The following is a 21,203-nucleotide window of genomic DNA, read 5'->3' on the forward strand; positions in this document are numbered from 1 at the left end:
CCCCTCCCCCGTGTGTACCAAAAGACACTGAGCAGGATTATGCACAGCCATAATGACATAATGGCAAAGCCCAGTTCAAACCACCCCCTCCTCCACTTGCGCTCACCGCTCATCCTTTCTCTCGCTAATCTGCCCTCAATAGCCACGTTACAAAGTGTTCAAGGCAGAAGGGCCATGGGAAACACTTACATATAACATGCATGCATTCCCTCTTTTTCACAGGAATTCTGATTTGAATGTACCTCTTACACATCAAAGCATAAACATACTGAACTGTGTTACTGCTCACACAAACACAGCACGTTTGCACTGCCCATATAAAGGGCTCAACCAATTGCAAGCCTTTAAGGCTCATATTACAGTTAGAGAAAGCCCTCACTCTGGGGTTGGTCTACCATGCATGCATGATCGAAATGTTATTTGATCTTTTAAGTTCGAGCATTCAGTTCTTCAAGAAGTGGCATTACAGAAGTCTGATGGAAGGTGGAAGAGATATTACAAACATGCTTGTTTGTACAATTGTGAAAAATTGAGCCACCTGGAACTTTTAGATATGAAATATGAACCAGCCATTATGATCAGTCTAACAGACTAAAGCTGTTTATGGGAGATACGATTCAGAACTGAATTAAATGTGTCTCAGTGCAGAGCAAAATAATTTTGATTGGGTGTGTGTACATAGATATTTCTGTTTTTGTGTCAGTGGGGAATGGGGGAGGGTTGTTATTCTGGAAGGACTTGTGACTGCCCCCTCTGTCACGTGGTAGCTCTCCCAAGCTTTGCACTTACAAACGTAATAATAGAAGCAAATACTGTTACACCTGAAGAATCTCAGGTTTACACATCTTTTTGTAGCACCATTTATACTACATGAAGCCTCATGCATGCTTTTCACACTCGTGTTTCATATGACAAAGTGGCATGCAACCTGTTTTGTGGTTGAATGGAAAATGCAGAGCCGTACAGAACCAGCTTTGGGAAAACCACCACCTGGCCTGATTCGGTAAATGAAACAAGTTCTTATGTTTAAAAAGTAAGCACTGTCAGTGTGTTGAAGCAGTAGTTCTCAAATGGGCAAGTCACGGCACATGTCTTTTTTGCTGTTGCTAGGAATGTTGAGGTTGTAATACTCCTCCCTCATCTGTTGATACTACTACTCTCCTCAAATGTTGCTGTGCCTTTCACAAAGATTTGCAAAAGTTACTCAGGCACCAACACAATACTGATAATCTTGATAATGAATGGTAAATCTTTGTCTTGCTCACATTGCAGCAAGAATTCTGAATACTCTGTAGTGACTGTGCCCAGCCATCTGAATTACTGTTAACAATGGAAACTTTTTGGATGTAGCTGTCTTCGGTCTTAAAAACAAAATGGCAGTTCAGTTTTTAAAAGGTGAATTATGTCACCATCCAGCAGCTGTCTCCTCCCCCATCTTACTTCCCCACTCACTTTGACACTTTGAGAGACGGCAGTGATGTCAGCAGTCATGAAATAGGAAACCACAGCGTCCTGTTCACCAGAAAGCCATGAAAGGAGAAGACTGAGGACAGGAACAGTGTGTACAGTCCACACATACAGCCCCACTACAGTAACCTTTGAAAAATAGGCTTTGCTTTACAAGCACGTATACAGAAAACTAAGAAAAAAAAATGGAAAATGTGTATTGGTCCAATTGTACAAACAAGAAATTGAATACATATTATCAAACATTCATGCAAATTTGTTTATGTGCAACTAAGTAATATAAACTTAATTACATATAGTCTTTGTGGTGTGTCTTATTGCAACACATACAACAAAGACTATATGAATAACCTAACACTAGGCCAGCATCAGTAATTAATTCTGCCCGACTAAACCTGAACTCAAACTTTAGTCTTACAGAAGATAGTGTGTCCCTAAGGTAAACAAAACAAAACAACAAAACAGAGGGCCTAAAATGGATTTCATGACTGGGCATTGTAAATGCATGCCTGAATGAAAATGTTTTGAAATGATCAGTGGAAGGTCATTGTAGCAATAAGAAAAAGAAACACATTATGAGTATTATTATGCAAGTATATTGCAACTCCATCTTGAAAATGGGGGTGGAAAATGTCAATATGTGCAGACACGTACACCAAGTCCAAAGTACTGTAAACAAGTTTTTATTATCACCCCCTAGTGGCCAATATGCAAAGTTCCATTTATTTTATATAATAACCATTACAAATTACAAGTCCTCAAGGCACATTTGATGATTAATTATTCCAATGATCTATGATACTATCTGGTCACAAAAATCACAAAATCCCAATAGGGAGGAGAAAAATATTATACATACATGTTCTAAAACAGAATATCTCTGCTAGACAATAGGTTTGCATATATCAACCTCAGTTATGATGAGATTCCCTCAATTTCTTCCTAGCGGCTTTGTGCTTCTTTCTGTACTCCTGAGGGAAAAAAACAATGCAAGTAATCAGCTATTTTTTTTTTATCATAACCTGATGTAGGTTAATGTTACATATCATAATATTCCAGACAGATGAGGGGACCACTTCTTCCCTATCTGCAATAACCCCCTGACATCTTGAATGTATTGTTTCTTGTCTGTTACTGTTTTTGGTAGGTTGTCCTGTGTCAGTTTGTGTGTTTTTGCTTGACATGGAGTTGACTATCATTTCACTGCATTGTATGTATGTGAAAAATAAAATCTGAATCTGGGAAATATATACACCGTTTGGTGTTTTCCAAATTTTCTTACTACAGTTCTTGATGCAGTTACAGTGCAAATTGTTGGCAACAAACAAACAAACAAAAACAAAAAAAACTTACAGGTGCCCCTATACAAAAATCACAGATAAATCCCAAATATTAGGTCTGAAGTTCTAATCACTTTGAAACAGTCCTCTGAAAAAGTATGGAAGCTGGACTAAAAGGCATATTTATCAAGAACAGTTTCAAAACCGTTAAAGATACAGACCTAATATTTGTGATTGCTCCATAACTTTAGCATAGGAGCATATGTATATATTTTTTTTCAGGATTATCTAAGAGTGACCTCTAGATTTTTGTCAAATTGAGTGATTTGTTATGGAATGGCCCAATAGGCTTATATATATTGCATATGGGAGTGCACCTCTTTATGGCTCAGGGTTGAGAGTAAAATATGCAAACAATTGGCACCATTGACAAAATTCTGATGTGAAACTCTTAGTTGCTCTTATTTTCTACTTTTGAGTAACATTCTTCATCTTTCAGGATTTTACCTCTATTAAAGATGTCCTCCTCTCCTCCCACTCTTCTCTTTGATCCTCTAGCTTGGCGGGCCTGCAAAATGTTCTGGGTCCCTCTAAGACAGGGAAAAATGGTTGTTATATACATTTCACAATATACAACATCCACTGACCACACAAGATCTAGCAGAACTCCACCTTTTAGACGATCATCATCTTGGTAGAAAAAGAACAACATTTTCTTGGAGGGCTTCGGATCTCTATGGGTAAAGAAATAATGAAGGGAATTTTAACTCCATATTAAGAAATATTTAAGAACATCCAGTAAGTGTTTAGAGAGCTTCTGAACATTCAAAAAGCACACTTACTCGACTGCGATCACTGAGGCGATCTTATTTTTCCCCTCATTTTCCTCTGTATCCTCATCCTCGGAGCTACTATCTTGGAAACGGGGATCTCCCTGCCATGCCACCTTGGGTCCTCTTAATGGCTCAATCTTGTATTCACCTGTAAAACATGGTTGCAAGGCAGGCAGCATTTTATGAAACCTTGAAGTTCTATAATCATCTGGACTAAAGGTAGAAAACAACCAATCAAATGTATAGAAAAGGTATCAAAATATCCATTAACCCATTTACTCCTAAAATGCCTGCTAAAAACGCCTATAGAATCCTATGGCATTCTAGACTATTTCCTGAGGGTTTTCTGAAAAAATACTAAAAAATGTCAACGTCTACCAAAATGTAATATCTAAGCCTCTGTATACCTAGAAACATGAAATAAAAAGCATGCTGCGCTACGCAGCAAGCAGCAGGAGATTCAATGTTGCGCTATGCAGCAACCGACGGGAGATAGAATGTTGCGTTGTGCAGCATCAGGTGCGAATGGGTTAAGGTGGCTAAACGACCTGCTTCTATTTATTAAATACAGTATGATAGCCACAATTTTTTTGGTATTGCTGTGCAATCAGAATGGTCATTTACCATTTACAAAATAGAGAAAATTGTATAAGTGCAGCCACGTACCACTCTCAGCATTAGCATCTGTCTCAATATCTGCATCCTCTCCAAAAAAGGAGAACTTGAAACCAGATGATTCAACTTTATCTGGAGCAGCAAGTGAGAAAATGCCTGACTGCATGTCTGTGTTGCCCTCTGCCGTTGGGCTCTCCTCCTCCTTCTTTTCTGCCTCTACCTCCTCTTCTTTCTTGTCCCATGACATATCCTTCTCTCCTTCCACTGTTTTTGAAGTTGACCCAAACACCTCTTTCAAGTCCACTGCAACATCATAAAAGATATCCTTGGACACCTCAGGAAGTTTTTCTGCCTCTGCTAGTTTCTTCCGCCTGGTAGCCTTACTGTGGGTTGGAGAAAAGGAAGGAAAGAAGGAATGAAGAAATTAAGAAAATATCAAAGGAAAAGGGTAATTAAACTTGAAACACAAACACTGTAAGAAACTGTAACACAAGATGACTAAGATATTAAGAAATTTGTTTGGCCATTACCTCTCTGTTTTAGGCTCTTTCTTTTTCTCAAAGGCTGCATGGTCCTCTCGAGTGGGGTCATAATGCAGAGCTGATATATCTCTGAAGAACAAGAAAAGACATGCCACACCAGCTTATAAATATTTAGATTATCATATACTTAATAATGAATAATTTTATAAAGCCACAGATTACATGTGCATAGGAACATAGGTCATAGTATTAGCTACATATATCTAAGTAGTATATGGCATGTTTACTGGTTTTAAACATGTTACTTGCCATGTTACTTGTTGTTCTCTAGAAAAATGGTAAGATGTAAATTAAACTTCACAATTGACTTTCAAAACCATTATTAAAACAACAATGTAGAAATATGATTTGAGACATTTGTTAAACTAGTGCAGTGCCCGTTCAAATCATGCTATTCCTGTACCCGTAAACTACAGCCCAATTACATGCTTCAGGTAGGCCTGCTTTAAAACTAGGATCATTTCACCGTATGAAATTTGCAACTAGATGACTTTCCCAAAAACAGTCTCTGGTATGAGTGACGTCACATTCTGCCACTCTGTGTCTAGTTGGAGTGGCCAGAGTAGAATGCTTTTCATGTGTGACATTCTGGAACCGTTCTTAAATTCGGGACCTCAAAGTTGGAATTGTAGCTTTTTTCGATTGGGACCGTGCAATCGGAATTGACGTTTGTTTATTCAAAGGAGACGGAGTCAAACCATCCAAGCAGCTAAAGCTTGTTTTTTTTTTCCTGCTCCACAAAAACTTGAACTAAATAGACTGATAGCCAGGTGTGTTGTTGAGAACATGGTGCCATCATTGCAGCCTGTTGTGGTGCAATAAATATCAAAAGTTCTAAAACATCTATTGTGTTTTATTGTTCCACTATTACAAACATAGTAATGATAATATCTACAATAATATATTAAAATTGATAGATGTCTTGTCACATAGTTCCACAGCAACATTAAAATAGTGTAGATTAGTGTACAATGTTTGCTGTTACTATTCTAGGCCAGTGTTTACCAACATTGTTTTTTTGGGGACCCACTTCAGATCTAACATGCAACCACAATTATTGCCCACAATTTTGATGTTTTAGGCCACAGGTTCTCAAACTCTTCTATGCTGCCCCCCTTTTGTATTCATAATATTAGGGTTAAAGTATGAGTGAGAAAAAACTAAACTACTGTAGGTCATGTGCATAAGAGCTCAGAAATTTAAATCTGTACGACTTAGGCTTGAAGTTACAACTACAAAGCCTGAATTTCAAACAGTCAGGCTATCAAGAGGTACACTCCTGCATTAATAATCAATAAATAATCACCTTAATAATCAGGGGCCTGTACTACAAAGCAGGGTTACTGGCTTATCTGGGTAACTTCGAGAGTAACTTGATCACGTGTGGCATAACTTCCCGATTAACCCGTACTACGAAAGGTGGATAGGTTTTAACCGAGGTACGCTGCCATGGCAATATACGCTGCATTCATGACATTCATGTTTTCCATCTAATCGGTGATGCTGAACATCTAAGCAAGAATACTGTATGTCCGAAAATAAATCGGACATAGGCCTAGCCTAGCCTACAGTATGCTGAACTTCTGAGCAAGAATAGCCTAAAATAAATCGGACATAGCCTACAGTAGGCCTAATAAATTAAAATCACCATTTTAACAAAAAAAAAAAAAAAATGTCACTGTACCCTGCACATAAAGTCAACACATTTCCACAGCACCAAAATCCGACCGAATGCCTCCCTCAACCCCTTCCATAATTGGCCTTCCACTATTATTTGCGATGGCCAACTCCTCTGCTACTGTAAAACACTCTTACAGTGTACCTTACAGTAGTGTTGAAAGACACCTTTGTCTTGTTAACTGTAAAACAGAGGCCAAGTGAAGGCTATAAGCATACAAGCCCTACATGTTTTCATAATTAAGAAATTAATGCAAGCTATATAAACCTACTATTCTGAATAATGTGTTTGTGTTTCATTTTCACCTGCTGCCATGTACGTTTGGCAATGGTGTTGCATCTGAAATGTTCACAGGATTAGGCATACTAAATCAGTCAATGGGGGCTACTTAAACATTCAATTATCCTATTACTGTAATCTATATGCCCACTTCTGAATTGTGTTGCATCTGTAGGCATTTCTATGAACTCAAAATAGGCAATTTAATTATTTCAACTCATCTCAGACATTCCGCAAGCTATTAATCCTCCGTAACACATATTTGAAGAACATGTGGAAATAAAACTTTACTTTTAGGCATTTAGGCTACCCAATCTGCAATACGTTGCCAACAGAGTTGCCTTGCTTTGTTCACTGCCGACGTATTTGATTTTTGTCGTAGAGTGGGTTTTAATTCCTCATAACTTAATAATTGTGCATTCCTCATCCGTAAAATAAGGTGATCGCGTCATCATTGAAAGTGGTGACTTGCGCTGCAACCCGCCCCTTTTATGTGAACGCGCACAAACTCCAATTAGGTTAACCCCGGCTGAACAAATCAACTTCACAATCAGCGTCGTAATACCGATTAACACCACTTAAGATAACCAGGTTTTGTCAACCCCGGTTTAACAACCGTGGGTTACATCTGGGTAGGTTAAGCTCCCTTCGTGGTACAGGCCCCAGAAATCATATATTTCAATACAAAATACTGCTAGCTTAACTCATTGAATGCCAAGCTGTTTTCGGAAGCTTTGTCCTAGAGTGCCAGCAATCTAGACCATTGTTGATGATTTTTGTACAGCCACAGCATATTCTGTGTTATAGCTATGAACACATACAATGGCTCGTTTGAAAAGGTGAGACTTTAAGCTCTCAGTGGGTGCAAACCGTGTATTTCTACACGCTTCTTTTCCTGAGAAATCGCAAGCTAAACAGTGGCTAGTTTTCATCAAAATCGCTGTTTTTTTTTTTCTATAAATGGAGATATAACGTCTTTCATGAAATATGAAGTGTTGCCTGTAAAGGAAGGGGAAGTGACCTAGTGAGACCTGGCGAGACTGCCACCTAGTGATAGACCCACGAAAATGGCCTGGTTTTGAGCTGACGTGCATGAGTCACTGATTCGACCCAAAGCGGCAACCAAGTTATGATAAAATGTCCAGATAAAATGTCCAGATTGTGCGTTTTCATGAGTTTTCGATCGTCATATATTTCATTTCCATTCATCACAGAGTTCCCAAAATCACATATAAGGTGTGTAAGAGTGTCTAGTTTCGTAATAATAATAAAAAAAAGATGTTTGGCACTCAATGAGTTAAGTGAACACAATATGGATGTATGGATGTTTAATTACCATCGAATTCAGCGTGGTTCATAATAACACTAGACAGCCAAGGTTAACCTACTTGGCTGCCTAGATTAACCGGAGTCAAATTCTTCGTTTGTTTACACAAACCTGGCCAATAAAGCCGATTCTGATTCCACAACCCCAAAACAGAAAAAGTTGGGACGTTGTGTAAAATATGAATAAAAACAGAATGTAATAATCTGCAAATCTCTTAAACTCATATTTAGGACCGAGACAACATATCAAATGTTGAAAATGACAAATTTGACTGTTTCATGGAAAATATATGTTGATTTTGGATTTGATAAGAAAAACTTGGTCGCCGCACACTCTCTCTCTTTTTCCTTTTATTGTAATCCCACAAGACTAGATCCTATCGACTGACGACATTAAGCTACAGCCGTCTAGTGCTAGTACATTAACTCAGCCATCATCAATGTTTACATTATCTTGTGCTGGCTACGCTTGGTGAGCCTGTGTTAACAACTGGATGCTTTCGGCTCAGATGTTGAATTATTGGTTGACGTGCACATTGCAAGTTTGAAATGATCCCAAAACTTTGGACATTCTCTGGACGTTTTCCTGGCTCTCAGTCATCGCGCCAACTTAATTCTGAAAGTGGTCTGTGTGCAACAATGATCCCTGAGCTGAGCAGTCCACATAACGCAAGTGAAAGGATTTAAATGAAGCCTCGAGGCAGAGAATTTGCCTCGATCATTTTTTGTTTTACTAGAGTAATCGTTTCATTCCTAGATAGATTAAATTACGTGTGAAACAAAATATTTACATACAATTACCTGAAGATCTTACTCTTTGTAGACTCAGCAAAACTGGGCTGCTTACTTATGTTCAGAACACTCTGTAGTATTTCCATATTTTTCTTCTTTTCTTCCACAAGTTTTTCCTCAATGACATGTGTCGTATTATCTTCAATACAAGAAGTGACATGTAAAAGTATATTAGCATAGTGCTAACAAAAATAGGGAGCAACTTTTAAAACTGCCATTCACTGAGGTTCCACCTGAATTCTTAAGTTGATCCTCCTCTTCCTCCTCCTCACTATCCATAAACCTTGAATCCATTTGGAATCGTTCATCTGCTCCAAATCGAGATTGTAATTCCATGAGCTAGAAAAACACACCAGAGATGATGAACAATTAGTAATTTCAAAATAACACCAAAAAGAGAGATTTGAGGGCATATATTTAATAAAGTAAAAAAAAAAAACCAGATAAACCTCTCTTTTCTCAACCAAAAACATAGGGACTACATACCTTCTGTCCGGCTTTGCCTTCAAACTGGGGTTTAATCTGGAATCGTTCTTCATCTAAAGCGTTATCCTCCTCCTCACTGCTGTCAAAGAGCCTCGAAGCTCCTGATGTTTTTGGCTAATGAAAAATGTAGGTGTGGTCAACAGTTCAATTCATCCAACCCTGTGCATGTACAGTATGTAAGACACACCAACCTAGCAGACTATAAAGCAAATGATGTGAAACTAAAGATAATATTGGGGTTTTCAGTCACAAATACCTTTAAATTGACTTCCTGTTTGTTTTGATTTTTTCTGCCAGTATCCTTTGAGTCCTCCCTCAAGAGGTTGTTTCCTCTGGTGGCTGGAGGGAAAGAGTCCTCTAACACATCAGCCTCACTATCATTATCAGAATCAAACACTATGTGCTTCCCTTTGTTTGCATTTGGTGTATCCTGGAGAAGAGAAGAGACAGAGAAAGAAAATTGGGAGCAAAGAAAAATGAGGGTAAAACTACGTAGTTTTCTAGTGGCATTTCCTGCTCACTTCCATGAACTGAACCTAACGAAATGTGGAAACATTGTTCTTTTGGTTGTCATCAGGCCTCAGATTATCAATCTCAAATTTTCAAATTTAAGGAATTAATATATATATATATATATATATATATATATATATATATATATATATATGCGATGTCAAACTGTTTATAATTGTTAGATGTTGGTATTTCAAGGGACATGTAGATTATAGTAAACCCATTTGGACAGGTAGACAGTGGCAGCAGAGCAGGGCTTAAAAACTCACCACTTCAGCAAGTGAACCCTGAATAACCTTCTTCTGTTGTGCAGACTCCTTTTGTCTCTGCTCTAGAGCAGCGAGGCGCCTCTCGTTGTCCTGCCTTTGCTTCTCAGAATCACATACGTGAACACGGATAGGAGTTTTTCTGGGTGCTCTAGACTCCTCATCCTGCTCTTTGAAGGAAATAACCTCAGGTTTAGTGGCATGCTTGACTTGATCAACATCTTCACTGTTCGACAGTTTCTCTGTTGTTTCATGTAATCTGGTAGAATAGGTATTCTCTAGGGTCTCTGGAACATCACTTTTGTCTTCATCTCTAGTTTCACAGGATGTCAAAACATATTCTGAAATGCTGTTCTTGTCATGCTTAGAGAAATCCACCACTATATTCCGCTCATCCTTCATATTCTCAGCAGAGAGACTACAGTGGAGTGTAGAATGGATCGTCCCCACCTCTTCCTCCCCTTCCTCTTCTTCACTGCTGTCAGACACCTCAGTAAACAAAGCATGAGTAAGAACTGAGGAATCACTGATGGATGGATTGTTGCATTCAGAGTTTGTAACTGAACACAAGGGTTCTACAAGGAGAACCTTAGCTTGACATTCTGATGTGCACTGTTCTGATTTAGACACGGTGTTAGATTTGTGTTCCTCTAAACAATACTGTGCACTGTCTTCAGTTTTCGTGCAGGGGATTGGCTCTGGTTCGGAGGCATCTGAAACTCCAAAGAGACTCTTTGTTCCTATAAATTCTGGGAGAGATGAAATACTTTTTTTCTTTGACTTCTTTCGTTTGGGTTTCTTTCCCTCTGACTCATCTTCACTGCTGCATGTTCCCACAATAGAGGCTAGAATGTCCTCTGGGTTGATACACCTTTTCTTTAGTGACTTAACTGACACTGGTTTGGATGATGCCTCGTGAAAGTTTACATCTGCATCATCTGAGGTTTCTGAGGATTGTTTAGCAAGCAATTCAAGATCTCCTAATGATATCTCAAACCTGCAACAATTGGTCATCATAGCTTCATAATCTGACTCCATGCTATTGTCAGATTCCATGTCACTGTCTGATTTTTCACCATTTTCATGGTCTATGATGCGTTTCTTCTCAACCGATGTGTTTTCATATTTGTTGGACTGCATTTCACAAAGCAATCCAGGATTTGAATATGCATTCAGTTCACTATCTGGAGCACCTGAGTCTTTACTCCTGGTCAGAATCTCATCAGTGTCTGCAGAGTCATAGTCTTGGTCACTATCCAAATGCCCAGATGATGTCGGATTTTTGCTCTCTCCAGGCTGTAATATGCTGGACTTCACTATAAAGTCATCCCCAACCACCTCTAAACCATCTTCAGTCTCTTTCACCATCTGAGGTACTTCTTTTGTTATCACCATTTCCTCATCACCACTGTCCAAGGTTGATTCCAGGTGCATCATTTTTAGTTTCCCTGAAATTCTATTACCACCCACAATATTCTTCATATCTAATCTGCTTATTGTATGATTTCTCTGGCCTTCACATTGTTTCTGGTGTATATCCAACGGACATGACAAATCTTGTTTGATCTTCTTAGGTTTTGTTTTTTGTGGTGGGAATTCCCCCCTTCTCTTTTTACTGATTTCATCATCACCACCAGATATCTCCCATGTCAACTGAGAGACTGGAGTCATCTCTGTAACATCGGTCATTGTGTCAAATTTCTTTATGTTGTGGCAGTGTTTGGATGGATCATACTTAAAAATGTGACGAACAGTTAAGGAAAAAAATGTGACCACAAGCACAAAATGAAATTCTCATTGGAAAAGACTAATTTTATGAACACTGGATGGCAGAGCATATACGCTTTACGAATGTCACATATATGCTAGAAGACACTGTCATGTCTGTCTGTTCACAACTTCCATACAGTTATGCTGACAAATCTAATGAGGCTTTCCAAAACACCAAAAGGATATCTTGCTCTTGCCTTCACATTTGAGATTAAGAACAGGGAGGACACGACCAAATTTACTCACAATCCAGTCCTACAATGAAAGATGAAAAACACACAAAGAGTACTTCAACTTTGATATTTACACAGGAAATACACAGTTCAGGTAATACTGAGAAATAACAGATCTCCACAAAAATATGAATCTCTGATTATAAACAATCCAACAAGAAAAGCACTGACAAGCCTTACAGGGAGGCTACACTGGGCATGTAACTGAAGCATTCTGTTCAAGGAGCGTCTTCTGCAATAATTAGCTGTCACTATAATTAACGGATCTGGCTACACCAGACGTGATAGCGGCGCATATGTTGGAAAAATTAGACCAGACTTCTAAAACTTTTTTTCAGTAAAACATACCTTGTGTCCTGGAATTTCAGTACCAGGAACAGCTGCTTTCATGTGAAAGTTTTCTACTCCTGCTTTTTTTCAAGGAGTCAACTAATCTCTCTTTCTGGTTAAGATTTTTAGCTTGGGCATTCTCAGCTGCTTGTTGACGTTCCATAGCAAGCCTATAAAACAATTCAAATTAAATGGGAATCAGGGTCATACCCAACACAGGCATTTTTAATTAGTCAATGGAACACATGGACTAAAATGTCAGAGTGCAAGACCTGTGCAAGAAGCTTTCCTTTGCCAATTCAATTTGAAGTGTTCCACCTTTCCATTTGGATTTATTCAAGACCGTCAAGCCTAAGGACAAAAAAACAGCAGCAATAAAACATATTTGTTCACATGCACACATCTAGAAACATTTAACATCGTATGCAGTACATGTAACTACATGTAATAGTAACATACATTTTTTAAATCCATCATCTGAGATGTTTATGTTGATATATCCAAATGTCTTAACCGGATTTCCTGAAAAAGAAAAGTGAAAGATTTACAATTGCAAGCCATAGTCATCAGTAATTGATTAAATGTGTTGCTATAGTAATGAATACACTTACCACCTTCATCTTTTCTAGTCACTACTTCCACATCTGAAACTTCTCCAAATTTACCAAACCTGTCTTTCAAATCTTTCTCGGATATATTGTGGCTCAGACCACCAACATACAAACGTTTTGTGAGCATCATGATTAATCTGCCATATTCTTTACAAGACCAACCTGCACAAATCAATAAAACAGTTTACATTAGCCACTAGACACAACAACAACAAAACACACACACAAATGTAGAACATGGTCAACTATAACTTGACAGGAGTGAGCTTGTTAGCTTGCTACCATACCAACTGGGTCATTCCATGTCAAATCAGACAGAATCCAGGAAAATGGTTGCAGCAAGTTTGGCAACGTAATGTTTGGGACCGAAAACTAAGACCTGTACAATATTTTTGTTAAATTACAAGTTTTCATACGTTTTTTCACTCTTGATTTTCTATAATTATTTCACCCTTTTCTATCATTTATAAATGTATAAATATATTAATAACGCTGTTACCGTGACTGGCAAAAAATGTGACTCGTTACTATAATTGAAGCTGTTTTATTCATCAGACCATGCTAGATCTCTGAGCCGAGAGGGAAAGACTTTTTAAACTGTTCTTCCTTGGTTAGTGGGGCCATCCATAAAAATATTCTTGTTTGCAGTAACAGCCAAAAAAATAAAAAAATGGGTCGGTAGGTAGGTCAATATTTTTTTTTTTCAAGATTCAAAGTAAAAAAAAAAGTACAATTTTGGTCATGGTGATTACGTAGGTATGAATTTAAACAATTGTGCATATTGTGATGTAACTGACTGGGTCCTCAACCCGTGCCTTCAGGCGCATCACTGCAAACCTCAATCTGATGCAGGTTATGTAGACCAGCCTTTCTCAAACTTCTTTGACCTGAGGCCCAGTCATGGCAGACTTTGGGGCCATAAGGCTCATCTACACGCACCCAACCCCCTCCCTCCAAATCAAATTGTCATTATCATTATCACAATCATTATTATGCCTAGATTGTTATACATGCACTTTCACTTAAATATTTTGTGACATGCACATCAGAGGACTGCTTTAGTAATGTAAGATATAATTAGTTTCATTACTTTTGCATGGTTGCATGATGCTTGCATAAGAAAAAAATACTTCTCAAAACAGCAACAATTATATGGGTGCTATTGTTTTGGGATGTTTCCCTCGATGCAAGCATCATACATTGGTATGGAGAAAAAAAAATACATGTTTTTAATGAAGTTTAATTTGAATGCCTGAATGTAAGGATTCAGGAAACACAATACCAACTTTTGGCGAGCAGATAGGCGTAAATCACTGATCTGTTGATCTTTAACAGATAGAAAGAAGGCTACAATAGCGTTTGGCCGCGTTATATTCAAATTTGACTATACAATACTCAGTGCTATATAGTGTATTATACAGTCTCTGCTCTGTTTCTATGGAAGTTCAAAATCAACGTCGTTTTATCAAGTGTCGTTAAACACTTAAATAGCATTCAACAGGTTGAAGCGAAGCTTTGATACCAACGTTATTGATTATTTTCAGTTTCTCTCGTGCAGGCATACCATTGAATGAGCGCTCATACCACCACTTTATTGTATGGCTCCATGTTTAATGACATCGATAGCAGAAACGTTTGTTTTTTTTTTTGTCGGCATTACGTATATCTTTATCAACTTAGCAGCAAATTATCAGACGAAGAACCGGGCCTAATTTCACTCCACTCACTCGGACCATCAGTCTTGCGGACTCATATTTGAGAAATACTGAATAGACCACAACCAATTTCAATTCTTCAACCACGGTCACCGTTAGACTAGAGGTGAGAAGGAATGGGAAAAGATCTGGGCACAGTTCTTCCAGAACTTCGTGCCAAGTAATGGCGTTGTCGAGATGTTTGTGTGAATGAAACGGGGTTATAGGCCATAGTGTGACATCGTAAACCAATGGTGTACAGATGGCGCCACAGGGTTTTATTTAAGAGAGCCTACGTTTGTATGTAGGCAATTTATATTCACAATACTTAGGCCTACTAAAATAAATAGTATTTTATTTGTATTGGTTGTTTAGAGTAAAAAAAAATCGGTCGGTCTTAGCATAAGTTTACAACCACCAAGTCGGTCGGACTAAAAAGGGAAAAAAAAAATAAATATGTGGGTCGGTTCTAAATTGACAGGGTCGGTCGGGTTCTGACAAACGAAAATATTTTTAAGGATGGCCTGGGCAGTGCACAAGACAAGCGCATAAATGCTGACTATTGGCTGAGGTTGATTAAAATTTCATGGTAAGCCAATCAGAGGTAGAGTTGGGCGGGTGTTCGAAAGCATGCATAGTCGGACACACAATGAACAAGCGAGTCAGTCAAAGAGAATGAGGTATGGCGAGCCCAAATAATCCAAAAAGTAGCCTTCTCTAAAGGGAAACATAACCATTACATTCCCCTCCAAGAATTTAAAGGAACGAATGTACTCGTGAAATGCAAATTATGTCCTACCTTTAAGTGGCCATTTAATATTCATTATAATATTCAGGTTTATCATAGGTAAAAATTGAACATGCACATGTATTTTAAGTTCCGTTAAAGAGGGGTGGGGGGGGGGGTCACTTTTCAAGTGGTAGAAAGGGGCTTCCATATCAATCAGTATTTCGTCTGCAATTACAATACTTTATTAATGTTGAGCCAATATTTGAGGTCTCCGACTCTCCGCAACAAATGCACATGAAGATGAAACAGGTGTGATTGCATTTTTTGGTAAAAACTAAAATAGTATGTGGGGTAGCTAGTATGAACACGAAATTCAATGTGGGAATAGCTCAGTTTATAATCATTTTGTGTACAAAGTGCCAATGAGGTACCACGTTTTATTCATTGATCCGCTCCACGGATAATGCCATCACCACTGCTGTTCACCTGGCCCTCACACATCTGGATGCAAAGGACACTTATGTCAGAATGCTGTTCATCGACTTCAGCTCAGCATTCAACACCATCATTCATCAGCAGCTGGTAAAGAAACTGGATCAGTTGGGTCTGAACACCACCCTCTGCAACTGGATCCTGGACTTCCTGGTAGGAAGACCGCAGGCAGTCAGGATAGGAAACAAGACCTCCCAATACCACCATGCTGAACACAGGAGCCCCTCAAGGCTGCTTGCTCAGCCCCATGCTGTTCACACTTCTGACCCATGACTGTGCAGCTACACACAGCTCAAACCACATCATCAAATTCGCTGATGAAGCAACATTGGGTTTTGAAAACTGGCCGGCGGGCCGCAAAACAACCCCCCCCCCCCCGACACACACATAAAAAATACATTTTTTATAGCCTATAATTTAGTATGAAACGTATTTGTTTTAAAATATGAATTGCTTAAAAATGCTGCTAATTTTATGCTGTTTAACAAATGTATAAATTGTGCACTGTCGCTTTCATTCACGTTTATTTCTCAATGATCTTCTGCCTGCTCCGCTGTGGCTAGTGCTGTACCTACGGCTGGGCCCTCTCACAGTTTTTAAATGGTCAGTAGTGGGAACTACTGTTGCCTTCATGATTTCCTTTTAAAACTTTCTTATAAGAAGGAGATATCAATTATCAACAATGACAAGCCAGCTGGAACCTGCGGCTCTCTCTCCCTCTCGTGAGTGCAGACGCGTTCCCAATTAAATGGATCGCATAATGTTCACGTTAGATCTGCTGCAAAGGAGATAACTAAGAGTTAACTTAGTTTAACATGATGTTATCTCTATTTAACATGATGTTTTGACATTGACATAATGTTCTCTAAGGAGAGTGAAAAGCAGTTTGCAGTAAAGCTAACCAACGTCGTCTCTATCGCAGGAAAAAAATAGCGAGCAGCCTGATGAACCAAATGAAATGCTCGGCGGGCCGGATGAAAGTGCTTGGCGGGCCGGATCCGGCCCGTGGGCCGCAGTTTGCCCACCCCTGGTGTATATGATTGAAATGACAATAAAATCCACTGCACTTGACTTGATAAATACACTTTGTTACATTGTATCCTGTGCTTTTTCATTCTTGTCCATGGGGTAAAACAATGATTTTGATTTTATTTATCTATGGTACAACATTGGCACTTAGTTTGTACACTACATGCCCATACATGTGTACATGAGCCTGTGCTGTCCCGCTGGCAACAATCTTCACACAAATATTCAACAGATCACTGGATATGTGTGAAAACCCCTCATGCTTCAAAAGCTCCACCACCATCCCAGTCCCCAAGAAACCCTCCATCACTGGACTGAATGACTACAGACCTGTGGCCTTGAAGTCCTTTGAACACCTAGTGCTGACCCACCTCATAAACATCACAGGTCACCAGCTGGACCCCCTGCAGTTTGCCTACAGGGCAAACAGGTCAGTGGATGATGCAGTGAACATGGGGCTGCAATTCATCCTGCAACACCTTGACCAGCCAGGGACCTATGTCAGGATCCTGTTTATGGACTTCAGCTTGGCGTTCAACACTATCATACCTAAAATCCTCACCGCCAAACTCTCTCAGCTCACTGTATCTCCTGCCATCTGTCAGTGGATATCCAGCTTCCTGACGGACAGGAGTCAGCATGTGCGGCTGAGAGAAACGCATATTTGTATAATATGTTGATATGTGCCTATATGTATCTGGAACACCTGGCTCATCCAGGATGGTGACGAGTCTGCATATCGGCAAGAGGTTGATAAGTTGGTGCTCTGGTGCAGTCCAACACAACCTAGAGCTAAACACTCTAAAGACTGTGGAGATGGTTGTGGACTTTTGGAAGCACCCCACAGGGCTGCCCCCCCCTCCTCACAATATCCAATAGCACAGTGTCAAATGTGGACTCATTCTAGTTTCTGGGCTCAATCATTTCCCACGATTTGAAGTGGGAGTCCAACACCAATGCCATCTTTAAAAAGGCTCAGCAGAGAAAGTACTACCTACGGCAACTGCGCAAGCATGACCTACCACAAGAGCTGTTGGCCATCTTCTACACTGCTGCCATTGAATCCATCCTCTGCACATCCCCCACCCTTTGGTTTGGGGCAGCCATAAAACAGGACAAATGCAGATTACAACACACAATTCGGACAGCTGAAAAAATCCTCAAAAAAATCAATCACCCTGCCCTCCTTCCAGGACTTGTACACTGGTAGGACCAGGAAGTGATCAAAGAACATCAAAGACCTGTGCACAAAAACAACCAGACACAAGAACAGAGCTTCTTCCCCACTGCCATCACTCTCCTGAACTGCGGATAAGTGCTGCTTCTACACATTATATACATTACACTACATTTGCACTTTACATTAGCCTAGAAATCTAGACGCGCCCCTAGCGGCAGCAAATTACATTTGCTGCCAGGGCTAGTCTAGCAACTCTCCGTTGGCTTGTGAGCTCCAGAAATCGAAACTCAATCAGGCCAATAAAATCGTGTATGGAGTCGTTAGGTGGGCTTAACATAATGATTGATGGCAGAGTTGCAACGGTTTGGCTTGAATTCCCTGCTACTTGAAAACAAATAAGATGGATGTTGCTGTTTGGCGAACAGTGTGACACAAGTTAAGCTTTTATTAAGTTGGCAAACGTTTGAACTAGCCAACTAGCTCCGCTGGTGGGAAACGCTTGGGACTCATAGCGCTGCCGCTGTCCTATTGCGTGCAGAGGGAATTTAAAAGACAACTGATTATCCCGCCCCTCGGACTGAGCACTGCGAACGGTGAGTACCCAGACCCTACATTTTAATGTGGGTCTGGCTCGTCAGGCTAACTTTACATCCCTCTCCATGTGTACTTGTCTTGATATTATGTCTTATTTGTATTTTTGTATAATATGTTGATATGTGCCTATATGTATATGGTTGTCTCTATTGTACAGTATCTGTCTATATTGCTATTTGTCTACTGAATGTAAAAGTTACTACTACATGTCTATTGGTTGATGTATAAAGAAACACCTACCGAAGTCAAATTCCATGTGTACGTAAGTACACTTGGCCAATAAAACTGATTCTGATACATTAAGGTGGGGCGCGAACTGACGTGAAAAACAGAGTTTTTTTATTTTTTTTTTTTATCTGTAGCCTGGGCCCAGGTAGCACCCAATGCGCAATGGACGCACTGTGTTATTCACAGGGAAGCGCTCGTGTCAAGACAGCTTAGTTAGTCCCGACCTACATGACATTTTGAACGTTGTTGTGAGTGGTGAATTTCATCAAAACCCGGCCCTTAAAAGCGCGTCTATTCTCCGCACTTTGCGAAGAGATGGTAACTGACCAAAAGGCTGTACTGTTTCACAGCGAGGCAAGGTGGCTTACCCGAGGTAAAGTGCTGTCGGCGTGTTTGAGCTCAAGTAAGCCTCTTCTTGGAGGAAGAGCGCATGTTTAAAATCTGCAAGCACGTTCACTAAACATTTCTTGACGAAGCTGGCCTATCTTAGCGATATATTTGATATATCTTTGAGTTAAATGTCCAGTTACAAGGCAAAGACAAGCACCTACCTCACCTAGCAAATAATATTACTTATTATAAGATTGGGAGCCACTCTTGTGATCCCATGTATTAAACAGTAGGCCTACATCACATCCCTGCAAAGTTTATTTCAAAAATATTTCCCAACCAGCAGTGCTCAGTATGACTGGATTATGGATCCATTTAATGCAGCATGTTGGTATTTCATTGAATATATTGTACAATGCTGTAAAATGGCCTATGCTTCCTAATATGTTGCTGGAAAACAGAAATGTGTTTATGTATTTATTTATTATTATATCTGCAGCACCAGCTGATTTTAACTATATAAAATCATATTTAGAACTTGTCATTATTTCAATAAATTTGCCAAGTTTAAGCTTGACCTACCACTTTCTTAGAGCGATGAGGGACAGGTGGGGCTCGAGAATGCCCCCTTGATCAAAGTGGGGAATGAAAGAAAAAGTTTGAGAACCACTGCCTTAATGCCACTGTTTTTGCACTTTTCCCCCAAATATAGGGCCTTGTAGAAAATCAATAAGTACATGGTACAAATTTTTAATGGATCAGTCATACTGAGAACATGCTTGTATTCCATCCTACAAAGTTTGGGTTGGCTACAAATAATAATTTTCATGATATTAAATTGCCAAATTACTGCTTCTCAGAAAAGTGTTTTTCAGGATGTAAAACTAAAGTTACATGAAGGGTTAAAAAAAATATGTAGACATATATTTGTACAGAAATTTGAACAGAAATATTTTAGACCTTGGTTTTGAGACCCAATGAAAATATAGACAAGGTTTGAAAAAAATATGAGACGGTGCAGCAATAATCGTATTTGATTTGACAAGGAATGACCAAACTGTGTTATAAGGTTTTCATACATGTTCAGTAGATAGCTAACGTAGCTAACTCAATACATGCTAACACACGTGAAATCTCAGTTTTCAAATCAACCATGGTGGCCAATAGCATAAAGACAAAATGACCTTGATCATACTTTTATATAGCAATTTAAATATAATCACAAACCCTCCAGGAAAAAAGGTGATACACTATGTAACGTATGTAGCAACTAGCAAGTAACTTACCTGCACTTCCACCTTCCACATGTATGTGATGTGTTACAAGAAATAACTCCGGCTGCTCCCCTATTCGAATCGTACGTCTGTTCCCACGACTGACTGCTCACATTGACAGTAAAAGATAAAACGATTGCTTACGTAAATTTCGGTAGTCCAGCTTTCCTCAATTTGCTTGTTTTCACCCACATCGTATACTGTTTTACGTACTGTCATTTATCACGATTCATCACGAATGGTATACCAAAACAATAGTGTTTGAGGACAAGTCAAAGGTAACGTTACGCGTTTATGTCACCCCTCCAATGCATGCATTTGGTAGAGTCCACGTTGGCGCGAGATTTGCCACCGTCAATAGAGATAGAGCCATTCCAGAGATCCAGATTGACACTGACGCTAGCAGGACGGGTTGTTGGGTAAGATAATGACTTAAATTCAGTTTTCCTTTGTTTAATATGACACTTCACATATTTAGCTTCTGTTGTGGGAACATGCACTTCATAACTATGCGACTTATCTGACTTCAAGTTTGCACAGGACTTGGTATGGCTAGGTCTTTTTTTGGACGTTGACGTTCGGGGTTATGCTGCTGCAAGTTTACTAACCAAAATGTTATTGTCGTGACACT

General features: G+C 39.3%; 2 protein-coding genes across 5 annotated transcripts in view; one reads left to right on the forward strand and one right to left on the reverse strand.

The window, feature by feature from the left end:
- The window catches only part of LOC125301608 (centromere protein P), a 124,131-nt gene that overhangs the window by 5,606 nt on the left and 97,322 nt on the right, over window positions 1-21,203 (forward strand). Inside the window, exon 1 of one of the 4 annotated variants that reach the window (XM_048254237.1) lies at window positions 20,585-20,991. The exons of 1 other annotated variant lie outside the window; for it this stretch is intronic. In XM_048254237.1, the coding sequence (XP_048110194.1) occupies window positions 20,881-20,991 (111 nt within the window). In that variant the 5' untranslated portion in view covers window positions 20,585-20,880. Of the gene's footprint in view, window positions 1-20,584; window positions 20,992-21,203 lie in introns of those variants that run through there. 2 more of the 4 variants (XM_048254234.1, XM_048254235.1) reach the window with 2 other exon arrangements.
- Window positions 2,135-18,022, reverse strand: nol8 (nucleolar protein 8). The gene is given in 18 exon segments (XM_048254230.1): window positions 2,135-2,438; window positions 3,255-3,337; window positions 3,420-3,481; window positions 3,590-3,728; window positions 4,247-4,578; window positions 4,726-4,806; window positions 8,822-8,951; window positions 9,046-9,151; window positions 9,299-9,412; window positions 9,555-9,728; window positions 10,081-11,820; window positions 12,034-12,102; window positions 12,429-12,497; window positions 12,499-12,580; window positions 12,683-12,761; window positions 12,870-12,932; window positions 13,022-13,183; window positions 17,989-18,022. Coding segments are annotated over 18 exon segments (3,564 nt in total). The 5' UTR covers window positions 18,008-18,022; the 3' UTR covers window positions 2,135-2,378.

This window comes from Alosa alosa, chromosome 10 (genome assembly GCF_017589495.1).
Source record: "Alosa alosa isolate M-15738 ecotype Scorff River chromosome 10, AALO_Geno_1.1, whole genome shotgun sequence".
In the NCBI taxonomy this organism is placed as follows: Eukaryota; Metazoa; Chordata; class Actinopteri; order Clupeiformes; family Clupeidae; genus Alosa; species Alosa alosa.